The sequence below is a fragment of the Podarcis cretensis genome (assembly GCF_951804945.1).
Source record: "Podarcis cretensis genome assembly, chromosome: 11".
NCBI lineage: Eukaryota > Metazoa > Chordata > Lepidosauria > Squamata > Lacertidae > Podarcis > Podarcis cretensis.
In genome coordinates this window covers 32427626-32447605 of record NC_137180.1, presented here as the reverse complement: position 1 = coordinate 32447605, position 19980 = coordinate 32427626, and the positions used below count along the sequence as shown (strand labels likewise).

General features: G+C 39.8%; 1 protein-coding gene across 1 annotated transcript in view; it reads left to right on the top strand.

The window, feature by feature from the left end:
* The window catches only part of RASA1 (RAS p21 protein activator 1), a 47822-nt gene that overhangs the window by 5227 nt on the left and 22615 nt on the right, over positions 1–19980 (top strand). The window contains exons 2-8 of the mRNA XM_079995389.1: positions 10255–10407; positions 12119–12254; positions 13726–13796; positions 15511–15628; positions 16875–16906; positions 18323–18375; positions 19760–19910. Coding sequence (XP_079851515.1) covers positions 10255–10407; positions 12119–12254; positions 13726–13796; positions 15511–15628; positions 16875–16906; positions 18323–18375; positions 19760–19910 — 714 coding nt within the window. The remainder of the gene's footprint in view (positions 1–10254; positions 10408–12118; positions 12255–13725; positions 13797–15510; positions 15629–16874; positions 16907–18322; positions 18376–19759; positions 19911–19980) is intronic.

Below are 19980 nucleotides of genomic sequence, written 5' to 3'. Positions count from 1 at the left end.
TTCTAACCTTGTTAGGCAAAACTCTCAAAGCAGTTTACGAGGGTCTTGCAGAAGGGCCTTAGATGCTGACTTTAATGTCTGGGCATGATCCTTTAGGTACTTGGTACCAAGATGTTTTTAAGGGACGCAGGTGGCGCTGTGGGTTAAAGCCTCAGCGCCTAGGACTTGCCGATCGAAAGGTCGGCGGTTCGAATCCCTGCGGCGGGGTGCGCTCCCGCTGCTCGGTCCCAGCGCCTGCCAACCTAGCAGTTCGAAAGCACCTCCGGGTGCAAGTAGATAAATAGGGACCGCTTACCAGCGGGAAGGTAAACGGCGTTTCCGTGTGCGGCTCTGGCTCGCCAGAGCAGCGATGTCACGCTGGCCACGTGACCCGGAAGTGTCTCCGGACAGCGCTGGCCCCTGGCCTCTTAAGTGAGATGGGCGCAGAACCCCAGAGTCTGTCAAGACTGGCCCGTACGGGCAGGGGTACCTTTACCTTTACCTTTACCAAGATGTTTTAAAGAGATGCTTCATATGTTTTTTTCTTTTCCACAGTTTTGTAATGGTTTTAGAGTAATCCATACAAACTAGAATAAATATTTATGGAACTGTGTGGTTTTGATTTAGAGTTGGTCCTTCAACCAGATATTTACTGTACTGGAATCTAATAAAACATATGAAGCAGGTATTTGAGATCTGTTAGGATTATGTTTTGAAGTTTTCTCTGTGCTAGAATTTTAGGACAGTGGGTGTTTGTAATATATTGTCTACTTTGGCTCCAGCAAAGTAAAACCCAACATGGGTTTACATGGGTAAGCTCTATTCTTTGAGTGCTCTGAACTAAACTGATTATACAGCTGCTTTTATTGCTTCTTGACAGTTTCAGTTACCAGTAAGATATCATAGTTCGTACCCTTGAGTGGAATGAGATATTCAATCACAACAGCCCTGGAAAGAAAGAAAAAGAAATTCTGTGAGGCAGATTAGCAATAGTCCTGTTGCCTTTGAGGATCATGCCTGAAATAAAACTTTATACAAAACATGCATGGTGTTGTACTGCTTCTGAGTAGTCATTGCTTGGGGAATTAATATTATACCATATCCTTGGTCATCTATGTAAATATTTGAACTGAGCCATAGAGATTCTTCATCTAAACCATAGTTTGACCATCAAATCTGATCCTTGGACTTGCATGCTGATTCCTTCCCTTGCAAACTGCAGCTTGCCCACTTCGGATGTGGTAATAAACTGGTTGCCACAGATCAGAAAGTTGGGAAGGGAATTAGCTTGTGAGTCTTTGCCCCCCCCCCCCCCCCCCGCACACTTTAGTTCCCTTTCCAGTACACTGAGCACAAGGACAAGAATATATCTGTTTGCAAAACAAATGGGAAGTAATTGGACAAACAAATATTTGAAAATAATATTGAAAGTGGTGTTTCAACTTCTTTGTTTAAATGCCCTTCCTCACCTGCTTAGGGCATGCCACTGCTTGCTAACATCCTTCAGAAGTAATTTAGTGAGGAAGAAATGAAGGCTGCTTAGCAAGAACTGAAGATTTAAAAATACTGTATGCACTGTTTACTTTTGTGAATACATTTTAACTTGATGGCTATTAATCTTTTTCTTTTCTTTTTTGAGATATTTAAATCTTTTGGTACCTTCTGAAAACTTATTTATTCTCCTAAGCCTTTGCTGTCAGTTAATACCAGTCTTTACTTAATTTGTTTGTTTTTTTATTGCATAGGTGTTGATTTTACTGTAATTTTGGTGTACAGCACTTCAATTTTTAAGTGAAAAGTGGTATAAAAACATTTAAAAATAAACCTTTGATGTAAATTGACTGTGCCCTTCCTCAGTAGTTGCTGTGTTTAAAATTATGGTGTTAAATGTAGAATGTTTTATTGCAGTATCAGGAGAAGGCAGCTGTAGGTTACTATATCAAACCTGCAGAACTCCTTCTGGCCCTTCCTGCATATTTCTTTCTCTCTTGTATATCCTCTTCTTGATGACCATTGGTTATGTTACTATATTATGAATTGGGAATCGTTACTGCTGACTCAGTAGTTCTTTCCCAGTCCTGCTTTTCAGAGCAACGTGAGAAAAGAACAGTAGGCAAGCACATGTATGCTAATAAAACAGGAAATCTGCTGTACTTTCTGGACATTGGAAATACTGTAGGAAACCCTAAAAAATAGGAGTTTGTGTCTGGCTAACTAGTACTCAGAATAGAGCTTGAAATCAATCAACTATTGATTTCAGTGAGTCTACTCAGAGTATGACTTAATTGCATATAACTCAGAGCCTCTTTGTGTAAACAGTTTCCATAATTTTCCTAACCATTGGCTATGATGGCTGGGGCTTATTGGAATTATAGTTCAGAACAGCTGGAGGGCACCAGGTTTGTGAAAGCTGGTTAAGATTCTGTCTCTTCCCTCCCCCCCCCCCCATTAGTTGTTGGATTCTTCTTGTGCAGAGGATTTGATTAATCATTACTACAAACCAGACAACATCTATTCAGTTATTAAACTTGTGTATTCCTCATGTGGGTCCCCATCACATCTTTTTCTTCAAGCAGTGGAACTGCTAATAACTCCTGTGTCTTTCTGGTGTGTACTAGACTTGTCGCATAACAGGTCCAGCTAATTCAGATAGTGGGTGTGTTAGAATAGCTACTATGTTGTAAATATTTAAAGGTAGTTGAAATATGATATCATCAAGACACTAATGATAGGCTTTTTAAAACAATCTACATAAAGGGATAATTGACATTTTCCCCAATGGCTCTCATGTCATCCAAACTAATGATGCTGTGGGGCAGAGATTTCTTGATTCCAGGCAAAATGCCATGCTGCTGGGGACATCTGGCCGACAACAGGAGACGCTGTACTGGCTTCCCATCTTCTACTGAACCCAGGATCAAGGTTCTTGTATTGATTTGCAAAGCCTGGAACAGCATAGGTCCTGAACCCCTACGTTCCAGCTCAGTCACTGAGATAGTCTCCCAGGGTGTTGCTTGTCATCCCCGGAGTTGGCGAGGCTCATTTGACAACAATAAGGAACCTAGCCTTTAGTTTCATCAACCCATTAATGTGAAACACTCTGCTAACAGAGATTCAGCAGGTGTCTCCTGTTTCAATTTTTTAAACACCTGCTGAATACTTACCTATTCCATCAGGCTTATGCAGGCAATGAACAGTACATCTTTACAGAATAGTTATCTGATTTCTAATTTTAACATTTTCATTGTATGGTTTTATGTACAGTTGTGAACCATGATATTTTCTTTATGAATTAGTGATATATAAATATTTTTATAAATTTAAAAAGTTACAATATAGGAGTATTCTGGTTGATACATGTGCACACATGGGTACAGGCAATATGCAAAACAAAAGTTAACTTTTTAGAAGGCGAGGTTGAAATACTGTTTCATTATAAAACCCAAAGCATTCATTAGAAGAAGAATAAATGAAAAGTGTTTATACTTGGAACACGATGTAAAAGTTTATCTTGGGAGCCAAAGCTAAGCATCTCAGAGAAATCTTTCAGGGCTTGTTGATCACATCCCTAGAGCAGTGTTTCCCAACCTTGTGCCTCCAGCTGTTTTTGAACTACAACTCCCATCATCCCTGACTAGCAAGACCAGTGGCAAGGGATGATGGGAATTGTAGTCCAAAAACAGCTGGAGGCACAAGGTTGGGAAACACTGCCCTAGAGTGATGCTTAGGGCACACATACAGTGTGTGTGTGTGTGTGTGTGATTTTTTCCCCTCTCCTCCGGAAGGAGAAGGTAAAGGTAGCAGAAAGTTATCCAGAAACCAGCAGGCGTATAACTACTTAAAGCAAGCTAACATGCTAGTGCAAGTCTGGGTTTATTGTGTAATGCCAGAGTCAGTAAAATTTATCTTAACTATTAACTGGATCAAAGAATATTAAGATGATTTTTATGTGCTATTTAAAGGTACATAAACATTAGAGTGAAAATGTTCTGAGAAGGTTGAAGAAATATGCTACATATAGAATAAAACAGTAAGCTGTTATTTCTAAATATTGAAATAAATATTTAAACGTGTTTGTTTTTTTAAAAAACACAACTAGTTTTATTGATACATTATTGATATTTTTACTCTTAATACTGCCATGTTGTTGTTATTTATTAAATTTGTATACCACCCTTCATCTGAAGAACACAGGGCAGTTAACAACATAAAAATACTAAATGAAAACACAAAATACATAATAAAATAAAAAAGAAAGCAAACCCCCCACTACCATAAGCACATTAAAAAGGCAATAGAATGGTAGAAGAGAAATGTTTTCCCCAGGCGCCTAAAGATATGTAATGAAGGCTCCAGGCAAGCCTCCCTGGGGAGAGCATTGCATAAACAGGGAGCCACCATAGAAACGGCCCATTCTCGTCTTGCCATCCTCCAGACCTCTTGTGGAGGAGGCACACAAAGAAGGGCCTCAGATGATGACTGCAGGGTCCAGATTGCTTGGGAGTTGTGGTCCTCAGCCTTTTAAAGCAGAGTTCAAAATTAGCCAGGCTCATTTTGCACCTGACTATTGGCCACTTGTGACCAAGTGAAATGCCTGGGCGCCACCATGCGCTTGACATCCCCACTCTCTGGAGGTGCATGCCTGGGGATCGTTGGATCTTGACTGTTTTCATATGCTAATACCACATCCTATAGAATTCTGTCTGTTATATTTTATATTCACAATCAGAATCAGTTTTAGGAACCAAAATGCTTTTTCGGTGTAGCCTGAGTAGTAGCAGTGGACGACGTTATAGTTACTGGTAATTGTTGTAGCTTGTCTTCACTTACCCCACCTCACTGCCCTGCTCACAGTTGTGAAGAATTTTCTTACATTATGAATGGTCTGTGTCACCATGAAGAAAAAGAGGTAGGAATAGGCCAATATATATGTGGATTGTCCTTAGATAGTGATTTTTCTTATTTAAGGTCTCAGGGTTCTTAATTCTTAACCAAGCTCAAGGTTGTCTGAACTAGCCAGGTGTTTAACTGATAATCAACCACAGTCAGTCTATCATTAAAAAAATAAGGGTCATCTTGCCCCAAAATGGTAACTAGATGTTTTATTTTGATGACTGTAACCTTGGATTAAGAAGCCATTTGGCCCCTAGCTTATATATTTGACTTTCTAACACTGTTTTTTTAAGACTTTATAGGTCAAAACCAGCACTTTGAATTGGGCCCCGAAACTAATTGGCCAGGTCAGGATTGGCCTTATATGCTCAAAGGGAGCATCTTTTCACTTCACTTTGTACCAGATATTCTGTGAAAGAAAAAAAGTCTCTTCTGCTTCTTCAAAGCTCAGCATAAAAGACGAGGTTGTAGCTTCCATCCCTCAAGTTATTTACATGGAGCTGAGGCTGTGGGATGGAGAATAGTTCTTAGCTACGTGACATAGTAAGAGACCTTCCAGAAAATTAATAGGGTCAGTCCAGAGTTGGGTTTTTCTATGCTAGGTTTCCATTGCAAACATCTACTGTATTTGGATTTCCCAGAAAATTTTCTACAAAGTTGTTCTTTGCCCTGTTGTAGCATGCTTATTTGACATATTTAATAATAAAAAGTATGCTATATTTTATGTGCTGTATATATTAAATAATTATTCTAACAGCTGAAAATAATTGAAATTGAAGTAGTGTGGTTTTTAATGATTTCAAAATTTTATTTATAAATTACTTTTAAGTTGTAACAAAATATTTATATCCAAATGACACATATTCAGATTCATAATCAAGCATCATCATGCCCCATGGTAAAAACTGGATTTCCTGAGAGGAAGAGTATTTCCTAAAATAAAAAGGGAAAGGTATGGTAGTACTAGTGGGATTTTTTTAAATTACCTACTATGAATTATGGATACAAAGATATGTGAGCTTTTCTGTATATTTCCTAAACTCAAATGTTGGTTATATATTTATCATAGAATCATAGAATCATAGAGTTGGAAGAGACCACAAGGGCCATCGAGTCCAACCCCCTGCCAAGCAGGAAACACCATCAGAGCACTCCTGACATATGGTTGTCAAGCCTCTGCTTAAAGACCTCCAAAGAAGGAGACTCCACCACACTCCTTGGCAGCAAATTCCACTGTCGAACAGCTCTTACTGTCAGGAAGTTCTTCCTAATGTTTAGGTGGAATCTTCTTTCTTGTAGTTTGGATCCATTGCTCCGTGTCCACTTCTCTGGAGCAGCAGAAAACAACCTTTCTCCCTCCTCTATGTGACTAGTGGTACCAGTGCTTCCTGGAAAATTGGGGTGGGGATACAGCAGTGAACATTTTCCATGCCATGTAGTACTCTCTCTTTCTCTCTCTCTCTGTGTGTATGTGTGTATATTAATCAGATATATCTTTCTATCTTAATACTTTTATTGGATTCATATCTGGCTAGGATTGGGCTGATAGCTTGTGATCTAGTGTATATTTGCTTGGAAGGAAGTGCCATTGAAGGCAGGGGGACTTGTTTCTGAATAAAAGCATGTTTAGGATTATGTTTTAAGTTTTAGAAAAACTGTCACAAGACCAGTCTTATTTTGTAGCTTTCCAGCACTCTTGTATTATTTTGATATCTCAGAAATGAAGCTGCCCCTCACTTCCCTCAACCCCCCCCCCCCAAGAACTTTGCTTACCACAGAAAGTTTCAAAGGCTGGCATTTCAGTGTATATCCTGTTTTCTAGAGAATTTGTGTTATCTACAGGAGTTTCCTCAGGATATTTGCTAGAACATTGTGCTGCCATGTTTGCAAAGTATAACCTACTTCCATGGTCTATTCTACTTTTCCAATCAATTTTTAGCCGAAATTATCCCAAGGCATGCTTGCATGAGTAATATAAGAAAATAAAAACACAACAGGATTCTATTTTATTATATAGAGAATGTCTCAGGACCACAATATCTCAAGGACTGCCTCTCCCCATGTATACTGAGTTGGACCTTGCAGTCATCATCTGAGGCCCTTCCTCAATGAGAAGTCTGGAGGGTGGCAAAATGGGCCTTTTCTGCGGCGGCTCCTTGCTTGTGGAATGCTCTCCCCAGGGATGATCATCTGGCCCCATCATTACATATCTTTAGGCACCAGGCAAAAACATTCTTCTTCTCCCAGACCTTTTGCTAATTAAACATTATGGCTTTTAAAACTGTATTGGTGGGGGTTATTGTTTTTGTTTGTTACTATGGTATGTACTTTTGTGTTTTTATATTGTAAACCACCCTGTGATCCTCAGATGAAGGGCAGTATAAGAAATAGGATAGGATAGGATAGAATAGAATAGAATAGAATAGAATAGAATAGAGAAATATACCACCTGGTGTTATTTTTCCAAACACATTGGTTAGTTTTCGTAACAACCCAAACATTAATAAATAAATTGCAAACTAGTGTGTAACATTTCTTGCCACATCATTTATAGCTTCTTCCATAGAGCATTAACAGCTTTATCAAGCAAAGGTGAATTGCTCGCAAGAAACCATTTTTTAAAAAGAACAGGGTTTGTTTCTAGAAGGGGTCTGCCTTGCACTCAATTAAATTATGCATGTTGTTTCCCCAGCTTGATCCTTGCCTATGTGACTGTCTCAGTTTTCCAGTTCAGTAATGTGAGTGTAATAACCAACATTCATAGATAGTATCACACCACCCTCCTACAGGTGATTAATGCTGGAAACTGGATGAAAGCACGTCTTCCCTTGGTATTATGTTGCCCTATGTTATGAGGAAAATGCATTTCTAAAATCTGTACAAAGTGCCTGCAAAATGTATACAATTTAAAAGTGGGTTTTTTTCATTCTTTTTTGAAAACAAAATTGGACAGAGCAGATTTACGATTGGAATCAAAATTAGGTGGCTCATTCTGTCCCTGGGTTAAACCATCAGTCCCATTACAGTGGTACCTCCAGTTGCAGATGGGATCCGTTCCAGTGCTCCAGTCGGGTCCCGAGGTTTCCACAACCGGAGGGACTGCTGCTGCGCATGCGCACGCTGCAAAACCCGGAAAAATACTTCTGGATTTGCCGCGTTCGCATCCTGAAGGATACGCAACCAGAGGTCTGTGTATCCAGAGGTACCACTGTACAGGTTTAACTTTATCCATTAAATAAAAACAACTTTCCAGCATAGTAGCTCTTTGGGTGATTCCTTCCTAATCAAATGTTCTGAATTTATTTATTATTTATTTATATTTGACTAAACTTTAAGGTAAAGGTAAAGGTACCCCTGCCCGTACGGGCCAGTCGTGTCCGACTCTAGGGTTGTGCACCCATCTCACTTAAGAGGCCGGGGGCCAGCGCTGTCCGGAGACACTTCTGGGTCATGTGGCCAGCGTGACGAAGCTACTTTGGTGAGCCGGCACCAGCGCATCACACGGAAACGCCGTTTACCTTCCCACTAGAAAGCGGTACCTATTTATCTACTTGCACTTTAGGGGTGCTTTCGAACTGCTAGGTGGGCAGGAGCTGGGACCGAACGACGGGAGCTCACCCCGCTGCGGGGATTTGAACCGCCGACCATGCGATCGGCAAGCCCTAGGTGCTGAGGATTTACCCACAGCGCCACCCGCGTCCCTGACTAAACTTTAATTTATTGATAAATAAACAATTTATTATTTCTATCTTTCTGTTGCCTCTATCAGGCTGCCTTGAGGCAACTGTGATTGGAGGAGGTACAGGCAAGAGATAATGCTAGACAGTGCAACAAGTGACAATATTTTACTATTTATTTTCTATTTACTATTCATTCTTCCTGTGGCAGCACCATACCACATTTGATGACCTGTAATTTCTCCCCCTCCCTTTTTTATTGAGGGTGGCTTCATGTTTTTTGCCTTAATTGACACCATCTTACATTTGCATTAATCTGTACTGATGTCTTTGGAGGGGAAAAATACTGTGTGGTATTTCCTAAGGAAATCTGTTACACCCTTGGTCGATTACCTTGAGTAACCTCTAGAGTTAGAAGGTCATTCTCCTGTGCAGCATGGTCTTGAGCATGGGAGGTTGCCTTTTGATGTTTGAGGACATTTTCAAACTTTATCTTCGGTTTGTTGAGAAGATTCACCTTATGCTAGTGACCTCTCATCATGAGAGATGTTGGATGGAATCTAGTTGGTGGACTTGCATTTACAGAAGGTATTTCGTTTCAACAGAAGAAGGGAGACAATCTCAGGCCTCCATACCCGCAGCACCTCCTGAAAATCACTCAAGAGGGTTGGGGGACTTTCCAGAACAAGGTCGAAGGTGGTCTTGGTGGGGTTTGTAGGGGAAAGTGACAAAACTCCCCCTCTCTTCCTCTTCCATTAGCAGAGGTGTCTGCTCGATCAAAAACCCTTTGGTGAGCACAAGAACACCAATTGGATTCCACCCAATAGAGGAAGTCTGTTCCATAGCCTCTAGGTCATTACTTCATTGAACACTCTGTTCTTTAAGTTGAACTCCATTTTGGACAATCTTTTCGTAGGTTTTGTGTACTCCTTACATCCTGCGGAGAAATGAAGCATGGAGTACATTTGATTAACAAAGCACAAAAACATTGCATGGAGCTGTGTGTGTGACAGACACACAGACAATGCCTGTGTTAAATCATATTAACTTACTTGGTATCAGTCTGTTTAAGATTCTAGCTCCCTTTGTTTATTATTCCATGTGAAGAGGCTCCACGCTATGAAAGGGTCATGGGGCTTTGCTGCTTGCTCCTGTGCCAGCCAGCTTAAGAAAAGTCAACTTCCACAGCACACATTTAGGTATTCTCTGGAATGTCTCCAAACTTAATGCCCACTCTCTGTGGATTCTGCTCTGCTTATGCTTGCAATGCTTCCTTACAGTCTTCCCCCCCAGACTTTGACTGCCTTGGGCATACTATCCACATGCAGAAGCCAAGTAACGAAAACTTTGCCTAGAACAAGGCTTTAATGAATGCAGAGGACTTCAGTAAAAGTCATACATGGAAGTTTTGTTAACTTTTGTAGAATAGTGTCTTTTTTGCAGCTGTTTTGCAACTGACCATGGGAGTATAGAAATTCATTGGAAGATTGACTTACTGTGGGAGCAGCCACCACAGGCCTTCTGTAGAGCTTGTAACTGAGCCCCTTCACTTTTATAAATGTTTATCTTTGCTGCAGACTATGCTGTGATGGTTCATGGCTGATAGTTGTGGGTTTTTTTAACCCAGATGTCTATATCCATGTGCTTTTCACTTTATTCAGTTGGTTGAAGCTTACATGCAACATTTTTATGCTTTGTGTTCCAGATGGTATCATGGGAAGCTTGACAGAACAATTGCAGAAGAACGCCTTCGGCAAGCAGGGAAACCTGGAAGTTATCTTATCCGAGAGAGTGATCGAAGGCCCGGATCATTTGTGCTTTCATTCCTTAGTAAAACCAATGTTGTTAATCACTTTAGGTGAGTGTTGATTTAATATTGTTGAAAAAGCTGTTTAAAGATGTATGCCTAAAGTGTCGGTTTTGAAGCTTAGCTGGTGTCTTGTGAATGAGTTGGAGTGAGAGACTCTTTTTCCTCCCCCCAAAAATTTAAAGTGGCATCATCATCAACTGAATTGGCATTTTCTTCTTTCAGAAGACACTTTATGCACTGATTATCCAGGAAGCCCTATATGTGACAGAATTCTGGGCACATGTTCTATTCATGCAGGGTATGGGCCAGATCCATTGGGCCCAGTTGTGTTTCCTGCTGCAAAAACTGAAGATTTGTCCTGGAACATTCCCCCGCAGTTCAGATGAGATTGCATTAGCTTGTAATTCATCCTCTGTTATGTTTCCTATTACTCTGCTCCAACACCATTCCTTGTTTTAAATCACCCCCTATTCCATTCCCTCCCTCGCCATTCATTTTTCACAATACTTAAGAGAACAGGACTAAAAGGTAGAGTTGTGAAGAGCTACTTCCTTGGTGAAATGTTGTTGTAGCCTGACTTATTTCCATTTGACTGGTGGCTTGCTCTGTGGCGTGCAGTTACCTTTTCCTCTGCAGAGGGGGAATGTATGTCTGGAGTATGCAAGGTAGATACTTAAGTGGCTGGTAGCTTCTAAGCAACGGTGGCTTTCTAAACTGTATAGTCTTAACTTGAAAGCACGGAGAGAGCCAGGCAGGGTTGCTGTTGCTGCTTGGAAACTGGCAGCTGCCAAGGCATTGACCATGTGCTCCACAGCTGTCATTTCTCTCTCTGCCTTGAATGTAGCTTTGTTTAACAAAAGCCTGAGTTTTGGAGATAGTGCTCACAGCTTTTCATTCTCCACCTTCCAGAGAAGCAGAGGGCTAAGTTGATCTGCAGCTTGATAGCTTTCTTATAGCTCTTAAAGGCTGGAAAAGAGGATAAAGACTCATCTGGCTGCTTGCAGCTGTTCTTACCACTCTAGGTAGCCAGAATTGACTGATTTGTTCAGTATTATATACCTGCCATCCCCCTGCATCTGCAGATCAATAGGGATTGGCATGGGTTCTAAATAACATAGTTAAAAAACTACAGTCGCTTGGCTGCTTGATGAGTACAGTTGCTTCACACCACAAACAGGCAAATTGGAAACTGCTCTAAATACAGTGTTTAAATTAGGTTTATAGGCTTAATTTTATCAAATTGTGCATGGAGCTTTCTAAAATAGTAGTCAAAATTTATCTGGGCCCCTCCCCCCGGCATTTATTTCAAGCATATTTGTAGCTTGAATGAAACATATTCTTAATTACAAGAAAAGGGAATCTTTGGCCCGCTAGATGTTGCTGTACTATAACTCCCATTGTCTCTAACCATTGACCATGCTAGCAGGATGGGAGCTGGAGAACAACATTTGGAGAGCCACAGGTTCCAATCCCTACTTTATACGATGGGTGTTTGTTCAAATAAGGCTTGGGAATGTTAGGAAGGTGGATTTCTCTTTTGTTCTGTTAAGCAGAGATAGCACACAGAAATGCTGTCAGTGTGAATATGTATACATCCTTTAACGTCCTAAAAACACAGTCAGTTTTATATTTATTCTTTCAAGTTTTAAAAAACTAACATTCCAGAAAGACTGAAATACCAAAGTATATATTTTTGAATTTACTCATGCTATAATTCTTAATATTTTCTACTAATGTAGGTCATAATCTTTCTTAACAGGATTATTGCAATGTGTGGTGACTATTATATTGGCGGGAGACGGTTTTCTTCACTTTCTGACCTAATAGGTTATTACAGCCATGTATCTTGTTTGCTTAAGGGGGAAAAATTGTTGTTTCCTGTAGCACCTCCAGAGGTATGTATTATTTTTTCTAAGCAAATGTTTCTGTGCTCCTATTAAAATCATCTTTACAGAAATACCTATTTTAATTTGGAAATGTGAAATGAGTTACATATTTTTGGATGGATAACTGGATACTATATAGATCCATCCAAATCTATATATTAGTATTCAGTCATAGAAGAGATTGTTTATTTAGAAACTTAGACTTTAGAGAAATAATTTGGTACTGTGACATACACTGTATTGTTGGAAAATACGATTGGATACTTGGTTCAGAAACCTCTGAAACGAATCCGCTTGCCTCTCTTCCTCTGCATGAAAGCAGGAAGCAGAGGAGGAAAGTTTTCATCCTGCTGGGTTCCAAATAGCCTGGGGGGGGGATCAGCTCCCATCCCTTCCTCTCTCTTTCTTTCTGGGAGAGAAGGTAAGCACTATAGAGCAAAGAACAACATTTATCTAAGTTCTCAGCATGGTTGAAGCTCAGGGCCTTCATCTTTTCTTCCCACCCTGGTGGGAAAAGATGAGACAAAAGGGTGGAAAAGCCCACCCTGCCTGATCTTAAAAGAATAGAAGCGAAAGCCTTGTGTTGGTAAAAGACCTCTCTGATCTTACTGTTTGCTTATGAGTGCTTTGGGCACATTGACCACAAGTAGAAAATTGGAAATGGAAGTGATCTCATTTAATGGGTTGAATCTAGATTTTCTGTAGGCGAAATTCTACCCTTGGGGTGCTCTGCTGGAGGAGGGGGGAACAACAACATTTCTGCCAATTTCTCCACCTGTCCCTTGTGCCCACTGAACAACCTCTTTGGAGGGTCAGGGATGCTTCAGAACCGTGTGGGAGGTAGCATCAGGGGGAATTAGTAAAAATAATACCATCTCCTAAACTGAAGAAGCCTTCAGTGGAAATGACCCTGAATCCAACCCATACCACTGATATGGGAGCTCGTTTGAATAAAAATAAGTAATGATAAAAAATATGGTAGTAGCAGTATAGTATGTTCTGCTTACTTTCTAAGGGCAGAACAGTTTTGCCATAAAGCTAGTGCTTATGCCACACTCACACAAAACTAATTCATGTTAGTATCTTAACACAAATAGTGACAATATTTCGTCTGTTCAAGTTACGCCATAATCTAGAAAGCTACTTAGTGTACTCAAACTTAAAACTAAATCCATTTTTAATTAACTTGAAATAAAGAGACTTCTGTTCTGCTCTGATCCATATTTTGTACTTATTATTGCTCAATAAGCAGTTAGTCTAAATATTTGACTAAATATTGTGACTTTAAAAAGCATCCAGGCATTGGCCTACTGGATCTAATTGTGTTATTAGAGGTAATCAGCAGTCTAGGGAGATCTTATTTTGCTGCCAAATATGATCTAGTTGATATAGTGGATATTTTGTCTTGAAATCATATTGCTCACATTGCAGTCCAGATTTTAAGTCCTGCATCACAGCAGAACATCTTTGTTTTTTATAGCCAGTGGAGGACCGCAGGAGAGTCCGAGCCATTCTGCCATACACTAAAGTGCCAGAAACAGATGAAATAAGGTATATTTCATAAGAATTACAAATCCTATGTGGGGTGAAATTATTTATTTGTACAAAATATTGATATACACTATAGAAAGGAAAAGGAGTGAGAAGGGTGAAGGAAAAAGCAAAATCAGGCACTAGCTCTTAGTTACATCATTCTTGTAATGACCAGCTGAAATAGAAAAATGTGGAGAGAAGGCAAAAGTTGCAGATTTTTCAGTAGGGCCAGTGGAGAGATACTGCAGTTCTCTCTCCCCCTCACCTGTAGTGGAAAGAAAGACTACTGATAGATGATTCAGTATGGTCAGGAAGACAGATTAAAAACAAATACTTCAGTAGTACATACCACACAATATGTTGATACTTGCCACTTTATATGATTTTTAGGATTGGACAAGTTCATGGAGGATTAGGTGTACAAAAGTTTTACTAGTCAGGATAATTAAATGGGGTCTTGAATCTGAAGCATGCCCTGTTCATTGCCACCATGCCTTGCATGTTAGTGTCTAGACTTTTATAGTTTAGAGCGCTAGTCTGTAGTAGCAAAACATACATCCTCTGGTTAAAAACACAGAACCTGTGGTACTGTAGAGACTAAAAAAACCTACCGTAACAGAAGCTTTTGTAGGGTTTGTAAAATGCATGAAATGCTTTCCTTCTTGGTGTGTGTATGTATGTATACATTTATCTATATAGATGCATACATGATTTCAGAATAAAGGTACTAATAAATAATGGGCTCAAAAGGCTGTTAAATGGGTAGCAATAGATGTGCCACACTTTGTATAGCTACAGATATATAGAAGATAAATTTGGCTTTGCATACAAATGTGCCACACTTGCTGCCGCCTCTTAATAGTTCCTGTTTTTTGTTTTTTTGTTTTGCCTCTCTACATGTGCATTGATAAACCTGCCAATTAAGAGTAACATTTCATGCATTTGGCAAAATGACTGCAGTCGACAAAAGCTGAAGCGGCAACTAATTTGCTTGTGTTTAAGATTCTGTAGTACTTTTTAAAGTCTGTAGATGACTACTCCTGGGAGAAAATGCTGAACTATATTATCCAACAAATATGTTCCTTTCGTTTTTACTGATAGCAGGTTCACAGATAAAACAGTCCATGTAGGGACCAATACAGTTGTGGCTCTTGCTTTGTGTGTGTGTTTATTATAAAAAAGCAGTCATAATCAACTGACCATTTGAAATAAAAGTTTCCAGCCTGGTTTAGTTAGTTGGGATGTCTCCCTTCATCTGAAACAAGCAGTTCTTTGAAGATAAATGGAGAAAGAAGAAATGTCAATAACAGAAAACCTCTTCTTTCCCCACTCCCTCATTTTCTCCAGTAGTTTCCAGAAAATTTAGCAGTTTCCTTGCCTCAGTAGGAAGAGAGAGAACTTAAAAGTTCTCCTGAGTTGTTGAAGCAGTTATATTTAGGTATTCACTTCCATTTTGTGTTCAAGGCAATTAAATGATTTGTAAGTTCAAGTTAAGTCATGACTCAAAGAAAACTTCTCTGAACTGTTTCGGTGTTTGGTTTCACATTGAGTTTGATTCTCTGCCTAAGAATCTGGTGATCTTCTGGTATAATTCTAAAATTTATTTTGAAGAGCTCATTTAATTTCCAGAGACGTAGGAGAAAATCAGGGAATAATTTTAAGTATATAACTTAATGTGCCAGACTTGGTATAATGGGAATCTGTTTCATAATTTTATCTTAATTACATATAGCTTCCTTAAAGGAGACATGTTTATTGTCCACAATGAATTAGATGATGGATGGATGTGGGTTACAAACCTACGTACGGATGAGCAAGGACTTATAGTAGAAGACCTAGTGGAGGAAGTGGTAAGTTACTTTATACAAGGAGTATCTTAGCATTAAGATAAAAGCACAATAATAAAAGTATGTAAGAGCTGCCTTACTCAGCAAAGTACTGAACAAATGCAACTTATTCTCCAGTTTGTTATTTCTGTGTCTTGAAAAGGAGATCATATATATTGTCTTATTTTCAACTATGGGTCAGTTTATAATCAAGACTTGGGTATGCTTCCATCTTCTTTGGCACATGCTCCTTAATTGGGTATTACTAGTATACATCTGGACTGGCAAACTATAGTTTGTGTTTGCTCTGCAACCTAGGGTTTGATCCTGGTTTTCAGGGTGAGTTAAAACCGTAATTTGCTAGTTCAGATGCAATAGTAAATTGTGGTTTGCTATAAATCAGGAAGTAATGAACTAAACAAAGTGCATTATGGGATTGGGTATGTAAGCTCAGCATTCATGTTCATATTATCAGACCATGATTTCGCACTGTGTGTGAACTGACTCAGTAAATTTAATATGTGTAGCCAGATTCATTACTACAGCCTGGATCATTTTTAATGTAATTTTTGAGGGAGAAGAATCCTGAAAATTTGATACTGTTTTGTATGCTATAGGTGAGTGAGCTTAGAAACCATTCAGTAAGGGTACTCATCAGTGGCATTTGGGGTACAGAAAAAGAGAGAGAGAGAGAGTCTGTGTGTATGTCAAAACTTCCAAAACAAAGTAGTTTTCCAAACTTCTACGGCTGGGTGTAGATTTGGAGGTCCAGTTCTCTCTCTCTCTCTCTCTCTCTCTCTCTCTCTCTGTGTGTGTGTGTGTGTAGGATGGTGGTGAGGGTTGCAGGTGTGTTCCAGTATTATTATTTTTTTAACTTTTCTGCAGAAAAAGGTGTTATTGATATTTGACACAATATGCTACACTCTATAAGGCTTGGCAGGCTCTTATTGGGCGTATGGCACTCAGCTGTCTATCATTCTACCTATAGTTTCTGGAAGTTGAGAGCAAGCCTTTTTCAGTTGCATGGTTTGTTTTCTGAGGCAGACATAAAATAGTTTAGTGTTGTAGGTTGCAAATCTATGCACAGTTTCTTGTGAGCAAATCCCACTGAGCGTGATGAAATTTAATAGGTTGCATGTTAATTTCAGAAATCCGAAATGGTTCAGATTTCAAAATTATTTTTATATTGCTTACAGCATTCTGTAAACTTTAGGAAATGCGTTTTCTGTATCACTCTGTTGTGTTGGTAACAGCTGTATGTTTTCATTAGGGTCGAGAAGAAGATCCGCATGAAGGAAAAATGTAAGTGTGTCTTCTGGAATAAATTATAACTTATCATACGGGTCTGAATACTGTAAGTGTTATTCTAGAATTGAACTCCTTGATTTCTTAATATGCAAAATGCATTATTCCAGTTGATCCTAATATTCAGGAGTTATGTGATGCACATAATAAGTAAGATTCTTTGATGCTGTGTCCCAAAAGTCCAGTACTATATTAAAGTGAGGAGAGTAGCATTGTTTTCAAGACCCTTGACAAAATGTACTACTTTAATCTAGACTTGTAAGAATTTCTTGGATTTCTCTGTTCAGTTCTGAACACAATAGCTGAAAATGGACGTGCACAATTTTGAAAGGATTTATAGCAACTACAAGGATGTTAAAATGTCTAGGAATATGAATATGTTAATGTAGATAAAAGAAGAGCAAGGGATATTTTCCCATAGTTTTTGAAATATTTCCTGAACAGTTTGGTGATATAGTGAGTTATTGAAAGCAATTTCAATTTTATTTGACTGAGGGCAAAGAATTGGAGCATTTGAGTTGTTGCTTACCAGATCTGGCTTACAACACTTGGTTTTACAGAAAATGTTTATTAATGGTATGAATAATCATTGTGGGGGGGGGGGGTGCACGCATGCATGCATACACACATAAATGCACACACACATACCACCTGTATCATCTGAATTTAAACATTGTTACATATTAGCAAAAATAGAAATCCATAGGGTCATGGTTTCAAGCCCCACATTGGGCAAAAGGTTCCTGCATTGCTGAGTGTTGGGCTAGATCAGGCTTCCTCAACCTCAACCCTCCAGATCTTTTTGGCCTACAACTCCCATGACCCCTAGCTAGCAGGACCAGTGGTCAGGGATAATGGGAATTGTAGTCTCAAAACATCTGGAGGGCCGAGGTTGAGGAAGCCTGGGCAAGATGACACTTGTGGTCCCTTCCAATGCTACAGTTCTATGATTCTATACAGGTCATTCCTAAGTGCACTTGTGTACTATCATGTAAGTCAGGATTGGTGAACCTCCAGTCCGCAGGCCTCTTTGTACAGCCTTCAGGACTCTTACCACACCATGCCCCCTATCTCTCAGCTGTACCCTTCACCAGCTTTGTTCCATGTGCTAGAGTGATGACTGCTTGAACCGTGATGATGCCTGTTGCATGCCTGGATGGGTGTGTGTGTGTGTTTGTAAAAAAACTATGGTTTTTGCGTTGCTGGAATGCAGCCTACTCTACAAAGGTAAGAGTTGCATCTATTGTTGTGCATTGACCCTGCCTGCCATTGGCATTCTATCCCCATAAGGTTACCCATGAAGTAATGAAGCTTTCAAGCTGAAAAAGTTTCCTCTTCACTAATCTAAGTAGATGAGATCACCAATTTAAGCATGTTGTTTCTAATATTTTCTCATTTATCCGATTCTCTAAGATGGTTCCATGGGAAGATCTCTAAACAAGAGGCTTACGGCTTGCTGATGACAGGTATGTCATGTGAAATTTACTTAATAGAATATGTATTACACCACTTCTGCATTAACTTCACTACTTAACTGCGTAATATTTTAAGAAGAAAGGCTGTTACAGGGCTTAAAATGATTTAAAAAACCATTCCTAAGGCAAATAAAAGCAATTTTATTTTTAGTATTTGCTTAGATGGTCTACTATAAAAGTTCATAGTAGTAATAATGATAATAATAGTAGTAATTTTATTATTTATGCCCCACCCGTCTGGCTGGGTTTCCCCAGCCACTCTGGGTGGCTTACAGCATATATAAAACATAGTAAAATCTCAAATAATAAAAACTTCCTAAGCAGGCTGTCTTCAGGTGTCTTCTAATAGTTATGTAGTTCTTTTATCTCCTTGACATTTGAAGGGAGAGCATTCCACAGGGAGGATGCAACTACCAAGAAGGCCCTCTGCCTGGTTCCCTGCAATTTTACTTTTCATAGTGAGGGAACCAGCAGAAGTTCCTCAGAGGAGGACCTCAGTGTCTGGGTTGAATGGTGGGAGTGGAGACACTCCTTCAGGTATACTGGGCTAAGGCTGTTTAGGGCTTTAAAGGTCAGCACCAACACTTTGAATTGTGCTCGGAAATATACTGGGAGCCAGTGAAGATCCTTTAGAACTGGTGTTATATGGTCCCGGCGGCCACTCCCAGTCACCAGTCTAGCTGCCACATTCTGGATTAATTGTAGTTTCCAAGTCACCTTCAGAGGTAGCCCCACATAGAGCACATTGCAGTAGTCCAAGCAGCAGGTAACCAGAGCATGCACCACATTGGCGAGACAGTCTGCGGGCAGGTAGCGTCTCAGCTGGTGTACCAGCTGGAGCTGATAGACAGCTGCCATGGACACAGAATTCACCTGCTCTTCCATGGACAGCTGTGAGTCCAAAATGACTCCCATGCTGCACACCTGGTCCTTCAGGGGCACAGTTACACCGTTCAGGACCAGGGAGTCCCCCCAACCCCCGCCCCCACAAAACAGTACTTCTGTCTTGTCAGGATTCAACCTAAATCCATTAGCCACCATCCATCCTCCAACCACCTCCACACACACACAAAGGACATTCACTTTTACTTATATTAGTAAAGGTTTTGTTTCTGAGTGCCAGTACACTTCAGGATATGGAAGGGATCATTTGCAGTAAGGATTGTCTTATCTTTCAGGAAGGATTCTTGTAACTTGGCATTGATTAACAGACCATACACTGTGCGAACTGTTAAAGCTGGCTTTCTGCAACTGGCCAATTTTTTTGTTTGCATACCAAATTCCAGATAACTTGAGTAAAGCTGCTATATTAACACTGAGAAAGTAAAATATTGGTAAGGAGCTAAGTGTTCTTTCCTTTCCTTTCTGTAATTAGTTGGCCAGGTGTCAAGTTTTCTTGTGAGACCTTCTGATAACACGCCTGGGGATTACTCTCTCTACTTTCGAACCAGTGAAAACATACAGCGTTTTAAAATATGCCCAACACCAAACAACCAGTTTATGATGGGGGGCAGGTACTATAACAGGTAAGTTGTGAACAGGCCATGATAGTCTACAAGTTGGGTACTGTCATGTGTGCTGCTACTTTTTTTGCTT